This window comes from Sordaria macrospora, chromosome 2 (genome assembly GCF_033870435.1).
Source record: "Sordaria macrospora chromosome 2, complete sequence".
Classification (NCBI taxonomy): Eukaryota; Fungi; Ascomycota; class Sordariomycetes; order Sordariales; family Sordariaceae; genus Sordaria; species Sordaria macrospora.
Window position 1 is genome coordinate 4,701,947 of NC_089372.1, and position 17,022 is coordinate 4,718,968.

The 17,022-nt window shown below is 54.0% G+C and overlaps 6 protein-coding genes across 6 annotated transcripts; all 6 read left to right on the plus strand.

Annotated features, from left to right (window-relative positions):
* SMAC4_03167 (uncharacterized protein) lies at nucleotides 1-966 on the plus strand (the record flags this gene model as incomplete). The annotated part of the gene is made up of 1 exon (XM_003349531.1): nucleotides 1-966. The coding sequence occupies one exon, from the start codon at nucleotides 1-3 to the stop codon at nucleotides 964-966; it is 966 nt and encodes a 321-aa protein (XP_003349579.1).
* A 402-nt stretch (nucleotides 967-1,368) lies between these two features.
* SMAC4_03168 (uncharacterized protein) lies at nucleotides 1,369-2,256 on the plus strand (the record flags this gene model as incomplete). Its single annotated transcript, XM_003349532.1, has 1 exon — nucleotides 1,369-2,256. One exon carries the CDS (start codon nucleotides 1,369-1,371, stop codon nucleotides 2,254-2,256), a length of 888 nt encoding a protein of 295 aa, XP_003349580.1.
* A 425-nt stretch (nucleotides 2,257-2,681) lies between these two features.
* On the plus strand, nucleotides 2,682-3,313 carry SMAC4_03169 (uncharacterized protein; the record flags this gene model as incomplete). The annotated part of the gene is made up of 2 exons (XM_003349533.1): nucleotides 2,682-2,750; nucleotides 2,921-3,313. The coding sequence occupies 2 exons, from the start codon at nucleotides 2,682-2,684 to the stop codon at nucleotides 3,311-3,313; spliced, it is 462 nt and encodes a 153-aa protein (XP_003349581.1).
* A 321-nt stretch (nucleotides 3,314-3,634) lies between these two features.
* On the plus strand, nucleotides 3,635-5,906 carry SMAC4_03170 (uncharacterized protein). The gene is made up of 3 exons (XM_003349534.3): nucleotides 3,635-3,743; nucleotides 3,808-4,451; nucleotides 4,512-5,906. The coding sequence occupies exons 1-3, from the start codon at nucleotides 3,686-3,688 to the stop codon at nucleotides 5,112-5,114; spliced, it is 1,305 nt and encodes a 434-aa protein (XP_003349582.2). The 5' UTR covers nucleotides 3,635-3,685; the 3' UTR covers nucleotides 5,115-5,906.
* Nucleotides 5,907-7,154: 1,248 nt separating this feature from the next.
* Nucleotides 7,155-10,075, plus strand: SMAC4_03171 (uncharacterized protein). The gene is made up of 3 exons (XM_003349535.2): nucleotides 7,155-8,158; nucleotides 8,214-8,619; nucleotides 8,681-10,075. Exons 1-3 carry the CDS (start codon nucleotides 7,527-7,529, stop codon nucleotides 9,743-9,745), a joined length of 2,103 nt encoding a protein of 700 aa, XP_003349583.2. The 5' UTR covers nucleotides 7,155-7,526; the 3' UTR covers nucleotides 9,746-10,075.
* A 368-nt stretch (nucleotides 10,076-10,443) lies between these two features.
* On the plus strand, nucleotides 10,444-12,774 carry SMAC4_03172 (uncharacterized protein; the record flags this gene model as incomplete). The annotated part of the gene is made up of 4 exons (XM_003349536.2): nucleotides 10,444-11,652; nucleotides 11,857-12,178; nucleotides 12,263-12,405; nucleotides 12,589-12,774. Exons 1-4 carry the CDS (start codon nucleotides 10,549-10,551, stop codon nucleotides 12,772-12,774), a joined length of 1,755 nt encoding a protein of 584 aa, XP_003349584.1. The 5' UTR covers nucleotides 10,444-10,548.
* Between the last annotated feature and the right edge of the window lie 4,248 nt (nucleotides 12,775-17,022).

Below are 17,022 nucleotides of genomic sequence, written 5' to 3' on the forward strand. Positions count from 1 at the left end.
ATGTCAACCCTCCGACACCTATCCATCCCTCTCCATCCTATCTCCAAGCCCCTCCGAGCAACATTCCTCCGGCGGCGCTTTCTCTCGACTCAACAACCTCCCAAGCCCAAAGCACCCATCAAATCAGCCATCATCACCGGTGCCGCGCGTGGAATAGGCCGCGCAACTGCCCACCGTCTCGCCGCCGACGGCTACGTTCTTACACTCAACGATCTTTCCTCCTCCTCATCGTCCGATGACGCCCTAACAACCCTCTGTAACGACCTCCAATCCCTCGGCCACTCCGCCCATCCCTTCCACGCGGACATCACCACCCCCACCTCTGTCTCCGCCCTTCTCTCCTCGCACTTATCAGTATACGGCTCTTTGTCGTGTATGATCGCAAACGCAGGCATCGTCGCCGCCGCACCCCTTCTTTCCGTCAACCCCAACGACTTCCTCCACATTCTCGAAACGAACGTAATCGGCGTCTTCAACTGCTACCGCGCCGCAGCCGAGCAATTCATCAAGCAAGGCACATCGGGAAAACTAATCGGCGCGTCGAGCGTGGCTGGTCTGAGGGGGCAGCCGTTGTTGGGACCGTACGCCACAAGCAAGTTTGCTGTGAGAGGGTTGACGCAAAGTTTCGCGGCGGAGTTGGCGGGGGAAGGGATCACAGCGAATGCGTATGCGCCAGGCGTGGTGGAGACGGGGATGTGGGATACGATTGCGGAGGGGTTTGTGAGGGTTGAGGAGATGATGAGAAAGGCAGGAAAGGGGGAGAAGGAGATGGAGGATGTGGAAGCGGCGGAAGGGGAAGGAGCCAAGGCCCGGACAATCAAAAAGTTTACGGACGCGTTGGTACCGTTGAAGAGGCACTCTACGCCAGAGGATGTGGCGGGTTTGGTTGGATTTTTGGCGAGCGAGGGGGCGGATTATATTACTGGTCAGACTTATGCTGTTGATGGTGGGATTTACTTTACATGAGAGAATCCTAGATGACTTGGGAGAGAACAAAATGTACGTTCCATGGTCTCAATTGAACTAAGAGCCGTCTACCGTCCCCTTTCTTATGGACCGACCTGACTGTCCGAGCATGCGGCGTTTGGACTTGCACAGGCATTTTCCCTCGGTAATGCAGCTTTGTCGCATGCAACAGGCATTTCACCGTAGAGGTAGGCTGCGGCAAATGAGTCGAATCGAAAAAGAGAAGTTCTTGCTGATGTCCAAGCTTGCTCTGCATCAGAGAAATATGTTACCTGACCTCATGGAAACTATTTAAGAAGCCACACAACCGACACTTGTTATACGTCTTTTACTTCTTCTCCTTTTCAACAAATATCACGAATCCATTGGCAACCAAGCTCTTTCTATCTAGAATTATCCAAAATGGATTCCACAAACACTATCACGATATCCTTCCTTATTCTTTCCGACACTCATGGCAAAGATCACATTATGCCGAAGGTATCAGTCGACGTCGCCATCCACTGCGGGGGCATTACCGACGAGTCAAAACTGGAAGAATATTGCTCCTCCCTTGAGGTTCTCAAGTCTATCGACGCCCCCTTGAAGCTCATCATCGCAGGCAACCACGACTGGTCCCTCGACGAGTCCGCCTACCAGCGGCTAACCGCGGAAGCCATCACCAGACTGGATATTGGCCCCGAACTCGTGAGGAAAGAATATGGCGATGTTGGCCAGGCTCGCCAGCTGTTTTCAGAGGAGCAAGGTATCACCTTCCTGGATGAGGGCATCCACAACTTCCGCCTACAAAACGGAGCGGCCTTGACAGTGTACGCAAGCCCCTTCACGCCTTCTCCCGAAGCAAGCATGGGCTTCCAATTTAAACTCAACGACGACCATAACTTCTCTGTTTTGCCGCCGGACAACAAAAGGGTCGACGTCGCCATCACACACGAGCCACCAAAGAGCGTACTTGACCGAACGGCCTCCATGAAGCGGGGCGGCTGCGACCAGCTGTTTGCCGCCATCGCAAAGGCTCGCCCTCGCCTCCATTGTTTCGGCCACATCCATGAAGGATGGGGAGCCAAGCTCGTTACCTGGCGTGGAAAAGAAGGGACAACAACCACCATCACCGCACCCTCGCACCTGACAGAGATCGATAATGGCGCTTCAAAACTCATTGACAGCGTCGCCAACTACAAGCCCCGGAAATTCGAAGGGGAGGATGATGTTAAGGACAGACAGAACCGGAAGGAACAGCTTTTCAGGAACGGGTTCAAAAGAACAAGCCATTGCAAGGATGACAAGTAGCCGCTGGTACCGGGACAGCAAACCTTGTTTGTCAACGCGGCTCTAGAGATGGGCCCGGAGGATGAAGACCCGGACGCAAGGGAAATGGTTCCGTGGATCGTGGAACTGGAGCTACCGAGCGCCTAGAGGTAGGAAGGCGGATTTCATGATTTTCGGGCGGTGGTACGAACGACCGGCAGACACTCTGGAAACAACAGGGGCGGCGGGTGGCAGTTTCGGCGGCCATAGCACTCGGTGGCTTTCCGTCTTACCCCTGGCTCTGGAGATGCGAGCCGGCGTGATAGGACCACCGCTCGTGGTGTTGGACGGAAGGTCGAGGATATTGCAGAACTTGTCGTTTAGTTGCCAGCGCGTGTTAGATGCATAATACAGTTGTGTTGCCTCGTTCGCTCATGATAACATGATACCGTAAAGCCGGCAGCATTATGGTGCCCCAAACGCCCAGGAAATCCGAGGAGAGAGGTCTGGGTGTACACGGCGAGTCTGGCAGGACTGTTAGCAATCCATCTCATTCTCTTCCCTTTCTTCCCCTTACGGTCGCTCATGCATTTCACTGATTCACATCCCGTCCTACCTACTCAATAACAACACAACCCCAAACACCCACTCTTGCCTCCTTTTCAACGGCCTTGATACCTTCGCCAACATCCCCCTCTGCGGCCAGCCCGTAGCCTACACCACCAACCAATTCCGCCAGTATCTGTTCAATATCACTTCCATCCTCAACGAACCCCCATCATGCTTTCCCAATACCGCCCCCAACGCCAGCTCCCACTCTAACCCAGGGTCAAGACCAGAACCAGGCCCCGAGCTCCGCATCCACTTCCCCTCTGTCCCCGTAACGGCGGAATCCATCGCCTCCCGTCCCAGCCAATCCATCTGGCCAGCCCACGTCCAAATCCAATTCGAGTTTCCCAACCGCCACTTCGTTCGCAAGGAACAGAGTGATTTCGGCTGGGACTGGGGTCCGGCGTTTATGCCTACGGGGGTATGGCAGAAGGCTTGGGTTGTGCAACTTCAAAAAGCAGAAGAGATTCATGTCCGCAACTCGTTGTGAGATATTTATCTTGAAGGACAGCTGCCGAATCTACCTCCCGACCAGGAGAGGGATTGGATGTTTAAAGCCAATTTGGATGTAATTGGAAAAGTGCCGGCTGGGGCGGGGATGAGGTATCGAGTTGTTGAGACGGAGACGGAACCTGATGGGAAGAGGAGGATTGTAAGTGAGGGGGCCTTGGTGAATGTGAGTGTGTCTGATATTGGTGAAAAGATTGAGGGGAGTGTGGTGTTGGATGGTAGGGGGTATAAGTTGTGGTGGCCGAATAGATTGGGGGAACAAAATCTCTATGATGTGGAGATAACGGTTGTTGATGCTGCTGGGGAGATACTGGCGGAGGTGAGAAAGAGAACTGGGTTCAGAACTATTGTGATGAATATGAGTGCGGTTACGGAGGAGATGCGGAGTGGGGTTGCTAACAGAAGTCATTGTGAGCGAGCAAAATCCCTTTCACCCGCAGAGATTGAGAGAGAAGCTGACATGTGTCCGTATAGGGCACTTTGAGGTCAATGGCCACCCATTTTACGCCAAAGGGAGCAACTTCATCCCACCAGACGCTTTTTGGCCACGGGTTACTCCGGCTCGGTTCAAGCAACTCTTCGATGCCGTCGTGTCTGGGAACCAAAACATGCTCCGCCTGTGGTCGAGTGGTGCCTATGCCCCTGACTTCATGTACGACATAGCTGATGAGCTTGGGATATTTTTGTGGAGTGAGTTTGAGTTTGGCGACTCGTTGTATCCAGTGGACATTGAGTTCCTGGATGATGTTCGGGAGGAGGCCGAGTACCAGGTCCGAAGGTTCAACCATCATCCGTCTCTTGCCCTTTGGGCTGGAGGGAACGAGCTGGAAAATCTTGAGCTGTATCTCGTGAACTACTCAGCTCCAGAACAGTACGAAAGGTATAAGGCCGAGTACGAAACACTCTTCATCGACACTCTGCTGCCAGCTGTCTACGACAACAGCCACGGCATTACTTATATGCCAAGCAGCACCAATAATGGGTATCTCAGCATCAACTTCAGCGAGCCGATTCTCATCAAACAACGATATCAAAACAAAGGACCTGGCGAAGTCCATGGTAGCACTGATTATTATAATTACAAGACCAGCCAGGCATTCAACATTAGCGCGTATCCGGTAGGCCGGTTCTCGAACGAGTTTGGCTTCCACAGCATGCCAAGCCTGGCGTCGTGACAGAGAGTACTACCAGCGGACGAGCTGTGCTTCAACAGCACAACCATTACGCTGCGAAATCACCACTATCCTTCCGGGAGCCTGAACACGTCAGATTTTAACCATGGCTCGAACGGCATGCGGGAGATGACGATGGCGGTTGAGATGTACTATCCGATACCTAACAAGACTGATGCGATCGGTAATTTCTCAGCGTGGATATGGTCAACGCAAGTGTTCCAAGCAGACTTTTATAAGTCTCAGATCCAGTTCTACCGAGTCGGTGTTGGAAAACCAGAGTGTCAACTGGGCTGCTTGTACTGGCAGCTCGAGGATATCTGGCAAGCGCCGACTTGGGCTGGAGTCGAGTACGAAGGGAGATGGAAGGTGTTGCACAACGTGGCAACGGTCACAGCAAGGGGAACACCAGTGAATATGAATGCCACCAAGACATTCACGCATGTCAACTCTTGGACTCCAACGCCGCTTGGAAAGGCTGCCCTTGTCGACCCGGGGTTAAGAGACGGATATGAAGCTGTATCACAGCTTTATCGTGGAGGCGGGGGTGAGCGTGTGGACATGGCTGAGTGCTGGGCCAAAGGACAACGATGTGGTGGCGAACTTTGAGGATAATGGTTTCCTAATGTTGCGAGGCGAAGTGAAGAAGATCAAGTATCATGTCCTGGCTGGAGGCAGAGAGGGCTGGAGGTCCCGAGTGACGGTGGGCAGTATTTGGAATAATACTTTGGAGTCGTGATTTGGGCTTCGAAGGCGGGTTTTCCACGATCGATGGTTGAGGTGACCTCGGCTCACTGGCAAAGTCTGCCATTGGTCTTTACGTACTGTGCTGGATGTGGCCAAGCCAGGGCCCTGATCGGTCTTCGGGCCGGTCAGTATCGAGACGAGACTCAGAGCGGACGGGAGACCCAGCAAAGAGGGAATTCTTATCGATAAAGGTTCTTGATGTTGGACAGATAGGAGTCGATAGGCAACGGAATATTCCATCACTCTGTTGTCCTGTCTCATTCTTTCACCAGAAGATTGTCTCCCTTCCAGCAATCGGCACCATCGGAGCCGTATTTCCAGAAAATGACCTGCCATGCGTCTCCCACACTGTGGTATCTGCGGCCCAGCCACGTGGGACGGGAAATTGCTGCGTACCAGAGCATGGCGGTGTCCTTGCTTTGTGGGCGGGTGAATTGTACACCCCGATGGCCCGGCTGTCGTGCTCCGATATCCAACAACACGGCCCAGCTCCCAGCCCGTCATGCCATCATGGACCTCCCAAGTCAACCAAAGTGATGGTCTTCGGCACACCTCGTGGAGGGAACGTACGACGGGAGAGGCGTTGCCCACGAGGGGACTGGGATAGGGGTCTATCCCGAGCAGGCCATAATCAGAATGGACGTGGGATAGATAGCACTATTCTAGATGGCAAATAGTCCGCGAATTGGTAGTTTGCCGATTGGGTATAATCTCTGGGCTTTCGAGGGTCGGCAAGGCGGCAGTTGTGATGTGACTTTGGGGGAGGCTGGTGGTGGAAGTGAGAGGGTGATGAGTGATGACAACAACATGGAAGTGAAAAGGTGGAAGATTGCAACCGACCGGGGAAGGCCAAGGATAATTTACTGGAAGGTCTGTGTGTTAAACGGAGCGGGTCGGGTGTCCAAATTGTGAGTCCCCTGAGGCTCCCTCGGTTCGCTTCCGGGAACCACAAGGCAGGCACCGGGCCCCTAAACGAGCCCCGCTATGGCCCGCTCGCCCACTGGAGACGGGAACGGATTCAGCCAGAGTCGGCATTTTACCCCGCGGTCCCTCGAAACCCCGTGGAGCCCCAGCCTCCGAAGCCCCTTGGAAGGCGCCGGTCTCTTAGCAGAACGTGGCACTGTAGCCCCCGTAAACTGGAGTCTGGGAGATGAGGGGGTCCATGTCAGGGCAGACGCAATGGAGACATTGGAGACATTTTGTCTTTAACGGGCACTTCCATGCACACTGACCTGACCCAGATGGAGAGAGAGAGCAATTCAGTCCACTTTTCATCCGTTCCTCCTCCTCCTCGCGTCCACTTCCCGTCTTCCGCTGAGTGATCATTGTCATCCGAATTCAATGATTTTCCTGGTATTCAACAGCCTCAACTTTGCTCCAACGACGAGACTGACTTGTCACTCCGACTCTCTGTTCTAGAAGGCGCCACACACCAGAAAAGCAATACAAATTGCATACGACCATCGACCTCGATTCGATACACGTGTGTAGAGGCTGAATTACCGAACCGATCAAGTCAATAATGCATTGAGCTATCGCTGTTATTTTTGCTTCTGACATCAAACTGTGCCCATGGCGACGATGGCACACTCGATGGATAGCGCCATACACGAAATGACACACGCTTGACAACCCTGATGAGCCTCCCAAGAACCCCCTGGCGCCCCTCGATCTCGGCCAACCCTCCCTAGACGAAGACATCCCCGATCTCCAGTCCAGAGGCCAAGAGCTTATTCTACCTGATAAGAGTTACATCGCCTCGTACTTGGCGCCCCAGCCTGAATGATTTCCTTTCCTTTCTCGGTGCCTTCTTGCTAGTGGTCTCCATGTCGCTTTGCTCGCACTCGCTCAAACGACGACGGCTGAACACCTTGACAGACGGGCAGACACTGACAACAGCCGCCAGGGTGCATATAGCCGACTGTAAAATCTATCCTTGAGTATCAAGCGAGCTGACCGGCGCTCCTCACCGGCGCGGACATCTCCAATATCCCCTCTTCTCCGCAAGCGATGTCGAAGCGAGCGGCGTCCAGAACCCGTCCAAGGAATCATCCATCAGTATAATCGGCCAAGTGTGCGTCTAGCGCTCGTCTAGTCTACGCTTCTCGTCTGCTCTCGCCTGCTTCTGGTCTGCTTCTGGGTCGGTCCAATTCCAGAAGCTCGGCCTTGTTCTTCCTATCTGGAAAAGTATAAGGATTTAATCTATTTTGGAGATTGTTGCCATGTCATCCGGTCACATCGCCTCATCATGGCTGCAGTAGCTCGCAGGATATAATGCCAGGGCAAGGGCTTGGCGAATCAGGGACATCGACGTTCACAGCTAGAGCGTACCACATTGGCGACATTGCTACCGTCCAGTCGGCGACCACGAACCATTCCCATCTTGGATCTCGTCTTGCTCGCCTCCTCATATTAAAGCCCTCCCGCGCCGCCCACAATGAAGATCTTCACCTCGTCCCACTTCGTTTCCCTTGGTTCTGGTTCCGGATTCCGACATCAACGACCACAATGAGGGCCACTATCGCCAGTTTCGTCTCCAGCGCCCTGCTGCTCACCCAGCAAGCGGCTGCTGCACCTACCAACACTAGCACATGGAATGAGACCACCGGTGACATTGGTGAAGGGGCCTCCGCAAGGACTTTCGGTGTCGCGTCCATCTTCGACTGGACCTACAAGAGGTGGAATGGAGCCAACTATGCTTGCAAGTGCCATCCTGGTGATCTATGCTGGCCCAGCACTCTCCAGTGGAAGTTGCTGAACGCGACTGTTGGAGGCAACTTGCAAGTCAGCATTCCTCCGGCTGCGTCTTGCTACAACACCTTCCAGGGCCTTCTCGGCAACATCAGCACATACAATGCGGCTCAGTGCGCCGAAGTTCAGGCGAACTATGCCAGCGAGCAGTGGCAGTAAGTGTGTTCCTATCTGTGAGGCAAGGAGGATATCAACTGACAACGACACCAGGATCGATCTTCCCACTGCTGGCCTTTGGACATACTTCACCAACGACACCTGCAGGCCTACCACCAACCCTACTGATTCTTGCACTGGTGGCTACTTCCCTACCCTGTACATCAAGGCTAAGACCATCGCCCATATCCAGGCTGGTGTTCTCTTCGCCAAGAACAACAACCTCCGCTTGATCATTCGTAACACTGGCCATGACTTCCTTGGCAGATCCGTCGGCTGGGGTGCCCTCGTCATCAACACTCATGGCTTCAAGGACATCAGCCTTACCAACAGCTACAGGGGTGCCTGTGACTACACTGGCTCTGCCATTACCGTGGGTGCCGGTGTTCAGGCTTTTGAGGCTCTCAGCAAGCTTCACTCGCTGAGCCCTCCCAAGATCATGGTTACCGGCGAGTGCGCTGTAAGTTGAAGCCCATTATAAACGTTGTATACCAGTGCAAGTGCTAATTTCGATATTACAGACTGTCGGTGTTGCTGGTGGTCTCGTCCAGGGTGGTGGCCACGGTCCTCTGACCAACCTCTACGGCTTTCTCGCCGATACCGCTCTCGAGTTCAAGGTCATCACAGCTGATGGTGTTCTGCGAACCGCCAACGCCAAGATCAACCCCGATCTTTTCTGGGCCCTCAGGGGCGGTGGTCCTTCTGCCTTCGGCGTCATCGTCCAGGCCACTTACAAGACCTTTAACGATTACTCCAGCTCCGGCACCACCTTCGCCCTAGGCCCCGTCAACGTCAACAACAACGAGACCCTCTGGTGGGACGCCATCGCCAAGTTCCACGGCTACTCTAACCACTTCGTCGACAACGGCTTGTACGTTTATTACGAAATCTACCCGGGCATGACATTCCGCGTTCAGCCCGTCGTTGGCGTCAACAAGACCGCTGCCCAGCTCGAGGCCGTCCTCAGGCCCCTTTTCGACGACTGGAACGCCATGGGTCTCACCTTCGACAAGACCACCACGACCTACAGCACCTTCTACGAGCTGTACAACGCCCTGTTCGAGACCGAGGTGGCCGGTAACTCGGCCCTGACCGGCGGCTGGACCTTCGGCAAGACCGATGTGGCCAACAACAACGCCGGCATCATCGATGCCTTCAAGAACGTGCTCAACAACGGCGCCTTCCTCGTCGGCCACATGTGGAACGGCGGTCACGGTCTGCCCCAGAGCCAGTGGGCCGACAGCGCCGTCAATCCTCGCTTCCGCAACGTCAGTGACAAGCTCATCACCATCTTGCCCCTCTCGGGCAACGCCCCCATCGCCGAGAAGGAGGCCGCCCAGCGTGTCCTGACAGACATCGTCGATGGCGGTCTCCGCGCTGCTGGTCCCAACGGCGCCGCCTACATTAACGAGGCGGATCCCTTCCAGCCGAACTGGCAGACGGCCTTCTGGGGCACCAACTACGCTAAGCTCCTCAAGCTCAGGCAGAAGTGGGATCCCAGTGGTGTTTTCTACTCGGTCTCTACCCCCGGCACGGAGAAGTGGGAGCAGATTGAGTATGGTACCAGGCTTTGCAAGAAGCTTTAAGTACCTTACCCAAGGAAGTTGAAGTTGTTCATGTTAATGTTGTCGCTTTTTTAGTTAAGAGCTTGATAGATACCATTTTTTGTTTTGTTTTAGCGTTCCTCCATCATTTTGTTCTTTTGGTAGAAAGAAAGAGATCATTAGTTTTTCTTCCAATCTTGTTCGGGCGGCGGTGGGCCTTTGGCAACAAGGTAGATATGTAGAGAAAACGGCGCTCATTTGGGGGTTTTTGTGCATTTTACCATAACGATATTATTCGGAGATCTTGAAGGATCTCTCTTTGTCTATTAGCATGAGCCCTTACTTAGGCATAATTCAATTATTAATAACACACACTGCTCTTCGTTGAACCGCATCTGTTGGTTGGTGTTAACGTCCGTAGGTGGTAGCGGGAGCTCCGATACTCTGTCTGGTATTGCCTGAGCACATCATCTTGACATCGATTGCGCAATTCATTCCGTGGCCTTGATCCTTGATTTATGACCAACAAGACACCGTCAAACTTCGACGGCGTGAAATCATTAAACTGAACTTGGTTCGACATCTTCAAAGCCTCCGTCATTCGTTCGGCCATTCGTGAAGGATCTGCGCAGTGTGGGTAATATGCATCTATGCAGTTTATGTGCCAAGAGGGTCAATTCGCGCGATCGTTGAGGTCGCGACATCGGATCTGCAATGAAGATATTTTAAATGACTGTCAACCCCGACACTGGTAGTTCCTCTGATCTTCTTGCCATACTTAACCTAAATTGCATCTGAACACAATCGAACCAATCACCCTTTTTTTTCAGCCTCTGAAGATAACAATGACGTACCCAACCGTCCAGGACCGTCAGGTCGTCAAACCCGACCGCCATCTCACCAACACTACCGTTCCGCCCGGTGTAGTCGATGACCCTGAGCATGACGCCTTTGCCGTAGCCGACGAGAACCAACACCTTCTCACGCGCACCGCCAGCGCCAGCTCCAGCTCCTCCTCATCTCAAACCCCCGGCCACCACTCCTCCCTCGACGATGATGGCTGGACCCCTCCGCCTTACTTCATCTTCATCCAAATCGCCCTCATGTCCAACGTCTTCCTCTACGGCTTCGACGGCACCATCACCGCCGCCACCTACGCCATCATCTCTTCTGAGTTCGGCGCCGCCAACACCGCCTCGTGGCTGACCACCGCCTACCTGGTCACCAGCACCGCCTTCCAGCCGCTCTACGGGCGCGTGTCCGACATTTTCGGCCGCCGCGTCTGTTTCTTTATCAGCACCATCACCTTCGCCCTCGGCTGTCTCTGGTGCGGCCTCGTCAAGTCTTCCGCCGAAAATGGCATGATCTGGGTCATCGTCGCCCGCGGCCTCACGGGCTTTGGCGGCGGTGGGCTTATGACTATGGCTACCATCGTCAATTCGGACATGATTCCCTTCCGCAGGCGCGGGATGTACCAGGCGCTGCAAAACGGTATGTTCGGGTTCGGCGCCATTTGCGGAGCGAGTTTCGGCGGGAGTGTCGCGGATGGGATTGGATGGCGTTGGTGTTTCCTGTTGCAGGTGCCCGTGTCGGCGTTTGCCCTGGCTGTTGGGTGGGTGGTTATTAAGAATCCCGTCAATGGAGTCATGGGTGGAGAGGAGAGGACTTGGGGACTCATCTGGAGAAAGGTGGACTTTACCGGGGCCTTTTTGCTGGTGACGGCCATTTCAATCCAGCTGGTTGGGCTGAGCCTCGGAGGCAATGAATTGCCCTGGAGTAGCCCGTGGGTTGTGGCGTCGTTGGTGGGCAGCACGGCGATGCTGGTGTTGTTCTTGGTCGTCGAGGCGAAGACCAGGGCGATTCCGGTTATTCCGTTAAGGTTGTTGAAGGGAAGCCTGCCGCTGCTGACGCAGTTTGCGAATGTTTGTGCTGGGTTGAGCGCTTATGCTGTGAGTTGCTCCATCCTGTTCTGCCCCGAGTTCAGTTGCCCTTGCTTCAAGCTCTTCATGCTTCTAGTTGCTCCTGCTTGGAACTGCTCCTTCAAGTTCTTGGAGATGCTCCTGCTTCGAGTTCAGTTTTGCTGTTTCGGGTCGTTCCTGCTTTCCCTCCTTCTCATCATGACGATCAGCTGACTGACGAATGCGTGCCTCCAGTACCTCTTCAACCTTCCTCTGTTCTTCCAAGTCGTCCTTCTTGACTCGGCCACCACCGCCGGCGCCCGACTTGCCATTCCGTCGCTGGCCACTCCCATCGGTGGCCTCATTGCCGGAGTGGTCATGTCTCGCTGGGGGAAGCTCATCACTCTCGTTCGTATTGGAACCGCCCTGATGGTCTTTGGCAACGCCTTGGTTACTTCCCTAGCCTTTGAGGACTCCAGGTGGAAGTATCTCGTCTACATCTTCCCCGCCAACCTGGGCCAAGGTATCGTGTATCCAGGCATTCTCTTCACTTCGCTGGCCACGTTCGACCATTCCGGTACGTTTGACCTCCAGTATTGTGTTCAGTACATCCTTATGATCCTTCGTTGCCATCGACTAACTAGCCAATACACATGGCTAGACCACGCCGTCACCGCCTCAACCGTTTACCTTATCCGGTCTCTCGGCACTGTCTACGGCGTCGCCATCACCTCTGCCATTGTGCAAACCACGCTCAGCGTCCGGCTTCCCGGCGCTTTGGGCGAGATACCAGATAAATGGAGAGTAACATCCCTTTTCTTTTGTGGCTTTTTCTCTTGCTCTTATTTCCCCGAGTCCTGTTGTGGTCCCGGCCCTCCCCGCTCACAGGGCCAGGGCCGGACCCTAAGTATATGTCTTGGTCCATAACAGCTCAGGGGGTTTTCGGCTGCGTTTGTTATTTTCTGGTCGAAGCTCACACAAGTTTAGGTCATCGATGAAATCCGTCACTCGGTCTCGGCTATCAAAGACCTTCCTCCCGATATCCAGCTCAAGGCTCGCGAGGTCTATTACGAAGGACTACAGCTCTCGTTTGCCACGTCGACGGCTGTGGCTGCTGCTGCTGTGGGCGCGGCGCTGCTCGCTAGGGCACGCGGCCTTCGTAGCACCAAATAAGGCACTCCGGAGTCGTAGTCTCGGAAAAGAACATGCCTAGTCCTCTGATGGGCGAGGTGAGGGACTCTTTCCTTCCTTCATCTTGACCATACGGAGTGCTTGGGCTACAGTGGGTAGGTCTGGTGGTCTTGAGACGGTGGTGGGCAAGGAACCAAGGGCGAGAGACAGGGAGAAGCGAGGAGGTCTGGACGGGAGCGCGCGGAACTGGAAGCTGTTGCCGCCGTCGGGTTAAGCTTAGCAAGGGTAGGGATAGGGGCTCTTGGATGTCGCTGGGAAGTCCCGGCAATAACCGGCAGTAGTAAGGCCCACTGGGGTATCATTCATGACATTCGCCTGCAGTTGTCGTCGGCGCTTTCCAAAAGTGCGAGTTGAAGTCCGTGCCGGGAAGCCCGCAAGGGGCAAGGTGGTGATGATCTGGAAAAGAAGGTGAAGACCCGGAGATCCCGGGCCTTCCGTATGTGTAGCCGTCTCGTTATGATTTGACATTGTACAATGAAGTAATCTTGTGATTCAAAACAACTGCATGGAAAGCGTTACTATATTATATGATTCTTCTTTTCTTTTTGGGCAGATCAAACTCCTTGGAACCCCTATAAGAGGCATGAGCTGAAGCAACGCCCTTGGCCAGCCACCACTTGGCAATGTCTTTCGGCATTTTTACAAGCCAATGCTGATGGAGTGTACTTTTGCATCTTCTCTGAGACCTTGCTCAAAGATCTCGCCCTGTTGTTCTGCATCTTGTCACACTCATGCGATCATCCTATCACTCTATGCACCGGAAAGGGGGATTGCAACGGCGGCCCTCCCAGGCTTGATCAAACCCGAGCTGCCACCGACTATTGCCCGGCTCGCTAACAAGCTCATTTCTCGGTTAAGTGCCGTTCAATGTCTCACTGAGATAAATTTTCTCCCCTTATCCACCCATATGGCACGTAGGATGGACGCTCCCCTTTCCCTCCCCAGCTTTTTGCGTCCAAGGTCAACCCCAAGTTGCCTCGGGGAGATTTACGATCGGGCAGTAAAAGCGCTTTCCGAGTCGTTGTCTCAGACAAAGGATTGTCGATAATGGGACGATGATGTGAATTTGGCAGTAAGGTCACACATGTCACCATCCAGAGCTCTCAGACAGCGCAGCACGTCTTGCCTCGGCTATTTCATCGTCAAAGATCGAATGAAGAGTTTTCCATCCAGCTTTTAAGTCTTGAAGTTCATGACTCATTTCTCCTAGGTAATACTTTGCAAAAGATAAGGTAGGTAACATTTTCAATTCGCTGGTCGGTTTCGGTTCAACAACGGGCGTCGACTGGTACAGACAGGGGCAGTTGGTATCTTGGGTGGACTCGTGGACCTTGAGGAGAGGACATTGTGGGTTTTCGGCTTTCGACCCCTTTGAGAAACTGATCACAGCTACTGTGTAGGGGGCGCGCGACCACTGGCCGAACGTTTCTTCTCGTCGTGTCTTTTCTCTCTCGCTCAGAGAAACCAGAAATTGCTGATCTGTCGTTTGTTGTTGTCTGTGTCTGGGCCTCTATGGAGTTTCATACCACGGACTATCATCTACAAAGATCATGAAGTTTCGGTTCATATAAAACGACACTTGTCAGTTAGTCCCTTTGAGTTGGCAATAGAGACTTGCATATCCCGCGCTATTGGATCGCGTGTGTGTGCCACCAGGCCCCAAGCCGAGACGCTGACACCAACAACCCAACTTCTGGAACTGCGTTGGCCGCCAGCAACCCGAAACTATCGGCGGACCTGCATGACCCATTGCCACCATTCAGAACCAGTTCTCCCCCAAGTCCCAACCTCCGGCTGCTGGCACCGCAGTCTGCTTCACAAGGTCCCAAGCAATCTCGTCACACCGTTTTTCTCGGCTGAGCGGGACACTAAGTACCGTCATGCTTGGTGAGCTGCGGGAATACGTACAGCACACACCGTATGAGTCCTTACTTCCTCATGAGTTGGTACCTCTGGCTACTGGATCAGTCTAGTGAGCAAGTACCGTTGTTGGGTTTCCTGATCGTGAAGCTAGTATAATATGGTCGTATAGCACACTACAGGCTGCCGACGCGGGATTGGTGACGAGTCAATGACGATTATGCAGACTGAGACTGGACTGGCAATAACGGAATCCGCTGACTGTGACTGCGACGCTCTGGCTCGCGGCGGGCGCGGAAAATCCGTCCGCCCTTTGTGGCACTGCGAGTTGTCGAGTTTGGACAGTCGGCGAGTCGGAAGCTACAGACGAACTGCCCATCAAGGCGCCGATGATTGCTGTTCCGGTTTGACGCTAAAACGAGCGTCAAAAGTTCATGACTGTTATGACTAATAAACCTCTCTCTCTGGGGTACTGTATCCTACCTTGCCTACTGCATGTCTTGAACCTTCCATCCTTGTCAACAACGGTAGGAGAAAGTAGATGAAGAGCCTGGATGGTTGTTGGGCCCTGGGTAGTGACAGGTCCTCCAGACCCCCAAGCAAGAGGGGCTTCTGGCGGTCACGAGAACGGGGATGAGGAGGGGTTTCCTTGACGGCGAGTCGGCGAGTCTGTTCATCAGTGCGGGGGGACGGAGATGTCCTATGGCCTTTCCAGGGTCGACAAACCTCAGCGCTGTTCTCCATTCACATCCGGGATCGCGACTTTGTGTGTTCATCAGGCGTGGACGAGTGGAAACCTCGGAGTTGACAATGTGTCACTCTCAGCGGAATTAATTGGTTTTTTTTTCTCGATATCATGGCGACGCAAGGTCTGAACGGCAGATGGCTTTTTTGTTCTTCGAACCCTCTTTAGGTATCTTGATTGGCGCGGGGAGAACGGGACGGTTGCACATTTGACGTGAAGATCAGGGACGGAAGGTGGATGAACGGGGCACTGCTGTCGGGTACGGGCACGCCCACAACGTTGTACCTACTCCAGCGCGGTGGCCAAGATCCGAGTACGGCCCGATGAATTGCCTCAGTCCCGTCTGTCTGCGGCAGAAGCGAAGGCTCTTTCTTTGCCCAGGACGGGACATGTAGGGTACCTCTCGCCGCCATCCGTACCTTCAGGCACTGTGGTCCATTGGGCAGGGGACACATGGATATTGAGCGTTTCCCACCCGTTTTCAACCGGCGTTTCCCCTGACAATAATTCCGACACCGAAGAGCTTGCTGAGGCCATTGCCAAAACCTAAGAAAATGTGGTGGTAATCTCGCAGCCGAGTGTCGTCGGGACGGCTCTTTCCAACCGAGATCAAATTTGACGTCTCGTTGCTCAGGGTTGGGGTTTTTGGATGGCACTTAGTATCGGTCTTCGCCGTTTTTCAGCCAGCTGCCAGGATGCAATATGCACCACTGGTCCGTCTGTGTCAAGCGCCAAACAGCAAAAGTGGAACTTCTCTCGCTGCCACTGGCTCGAGTGCTCTGGCTGGTTGACGACCTTTTCCCCTCCCGTCTGTTCAGTTCAAGACGGTTCGATTCGGTGCGTTGTGTTCGACTGCCGGTTCGCAGATTTTGCCAAGCGCGCACAGGAGAAATCGTCCGTTAATTCAGACGGTTTGTCTGACCACCATCTTAAATCTCTTTCTTTGGCGCTCCATGCCCCCCATCACTTGACCCTATGGCCGCCTCTAGTGTTCCACCAGGTGCGACTCGTTCGAGACCCTGACAGTCGCGTCGTCAATATTCGATAGATTCGATATTCGGCAGAGTCCAGACGCCAGAAACGCCAGAAACCTTCTTCGACTCCTCACTCGATCCCGCAGCACCAAGGGCTAGAACGGTCTGTTCCACGCGCACGACTTGTCGACCTTTGCTACCTCGTTAATGATAGTTCTCGTCCATCACAATCACGACCAACTGTCCGTTTGGACACCAATTGGACATCAAAGAAACGACGACAGAAACCAACAAGAAACCAGACCCACGGCAGCGATTGTGGGCCATGTTAGCGATGGTGAATCAAACCCCCAGGGGGGCACCCTGGTGTCGGGTCCCAAGAGTGGGAACGCGATGCGACAGCAATGATCAGGAACTTTCCCATGTTTTTGCGCATCCTATCCATCAGCTCCATCCGCCCCATCCGCCCCATCGCTCCCCTCCCTGCGTCTCCATTCGTCCTCCTGCCGTCCCCGTTCCTACCACCAGCAACGCCCAATCACGGCCAGCCAACCGCCAACTTCTTTCTTGTTGTCTCCGCTGACCTTGGCCAGTTGACTGCAGCTCGACGAAAAGGCAGCCCTGGATTTGCGGATCGCTTGTTGTCGGCGA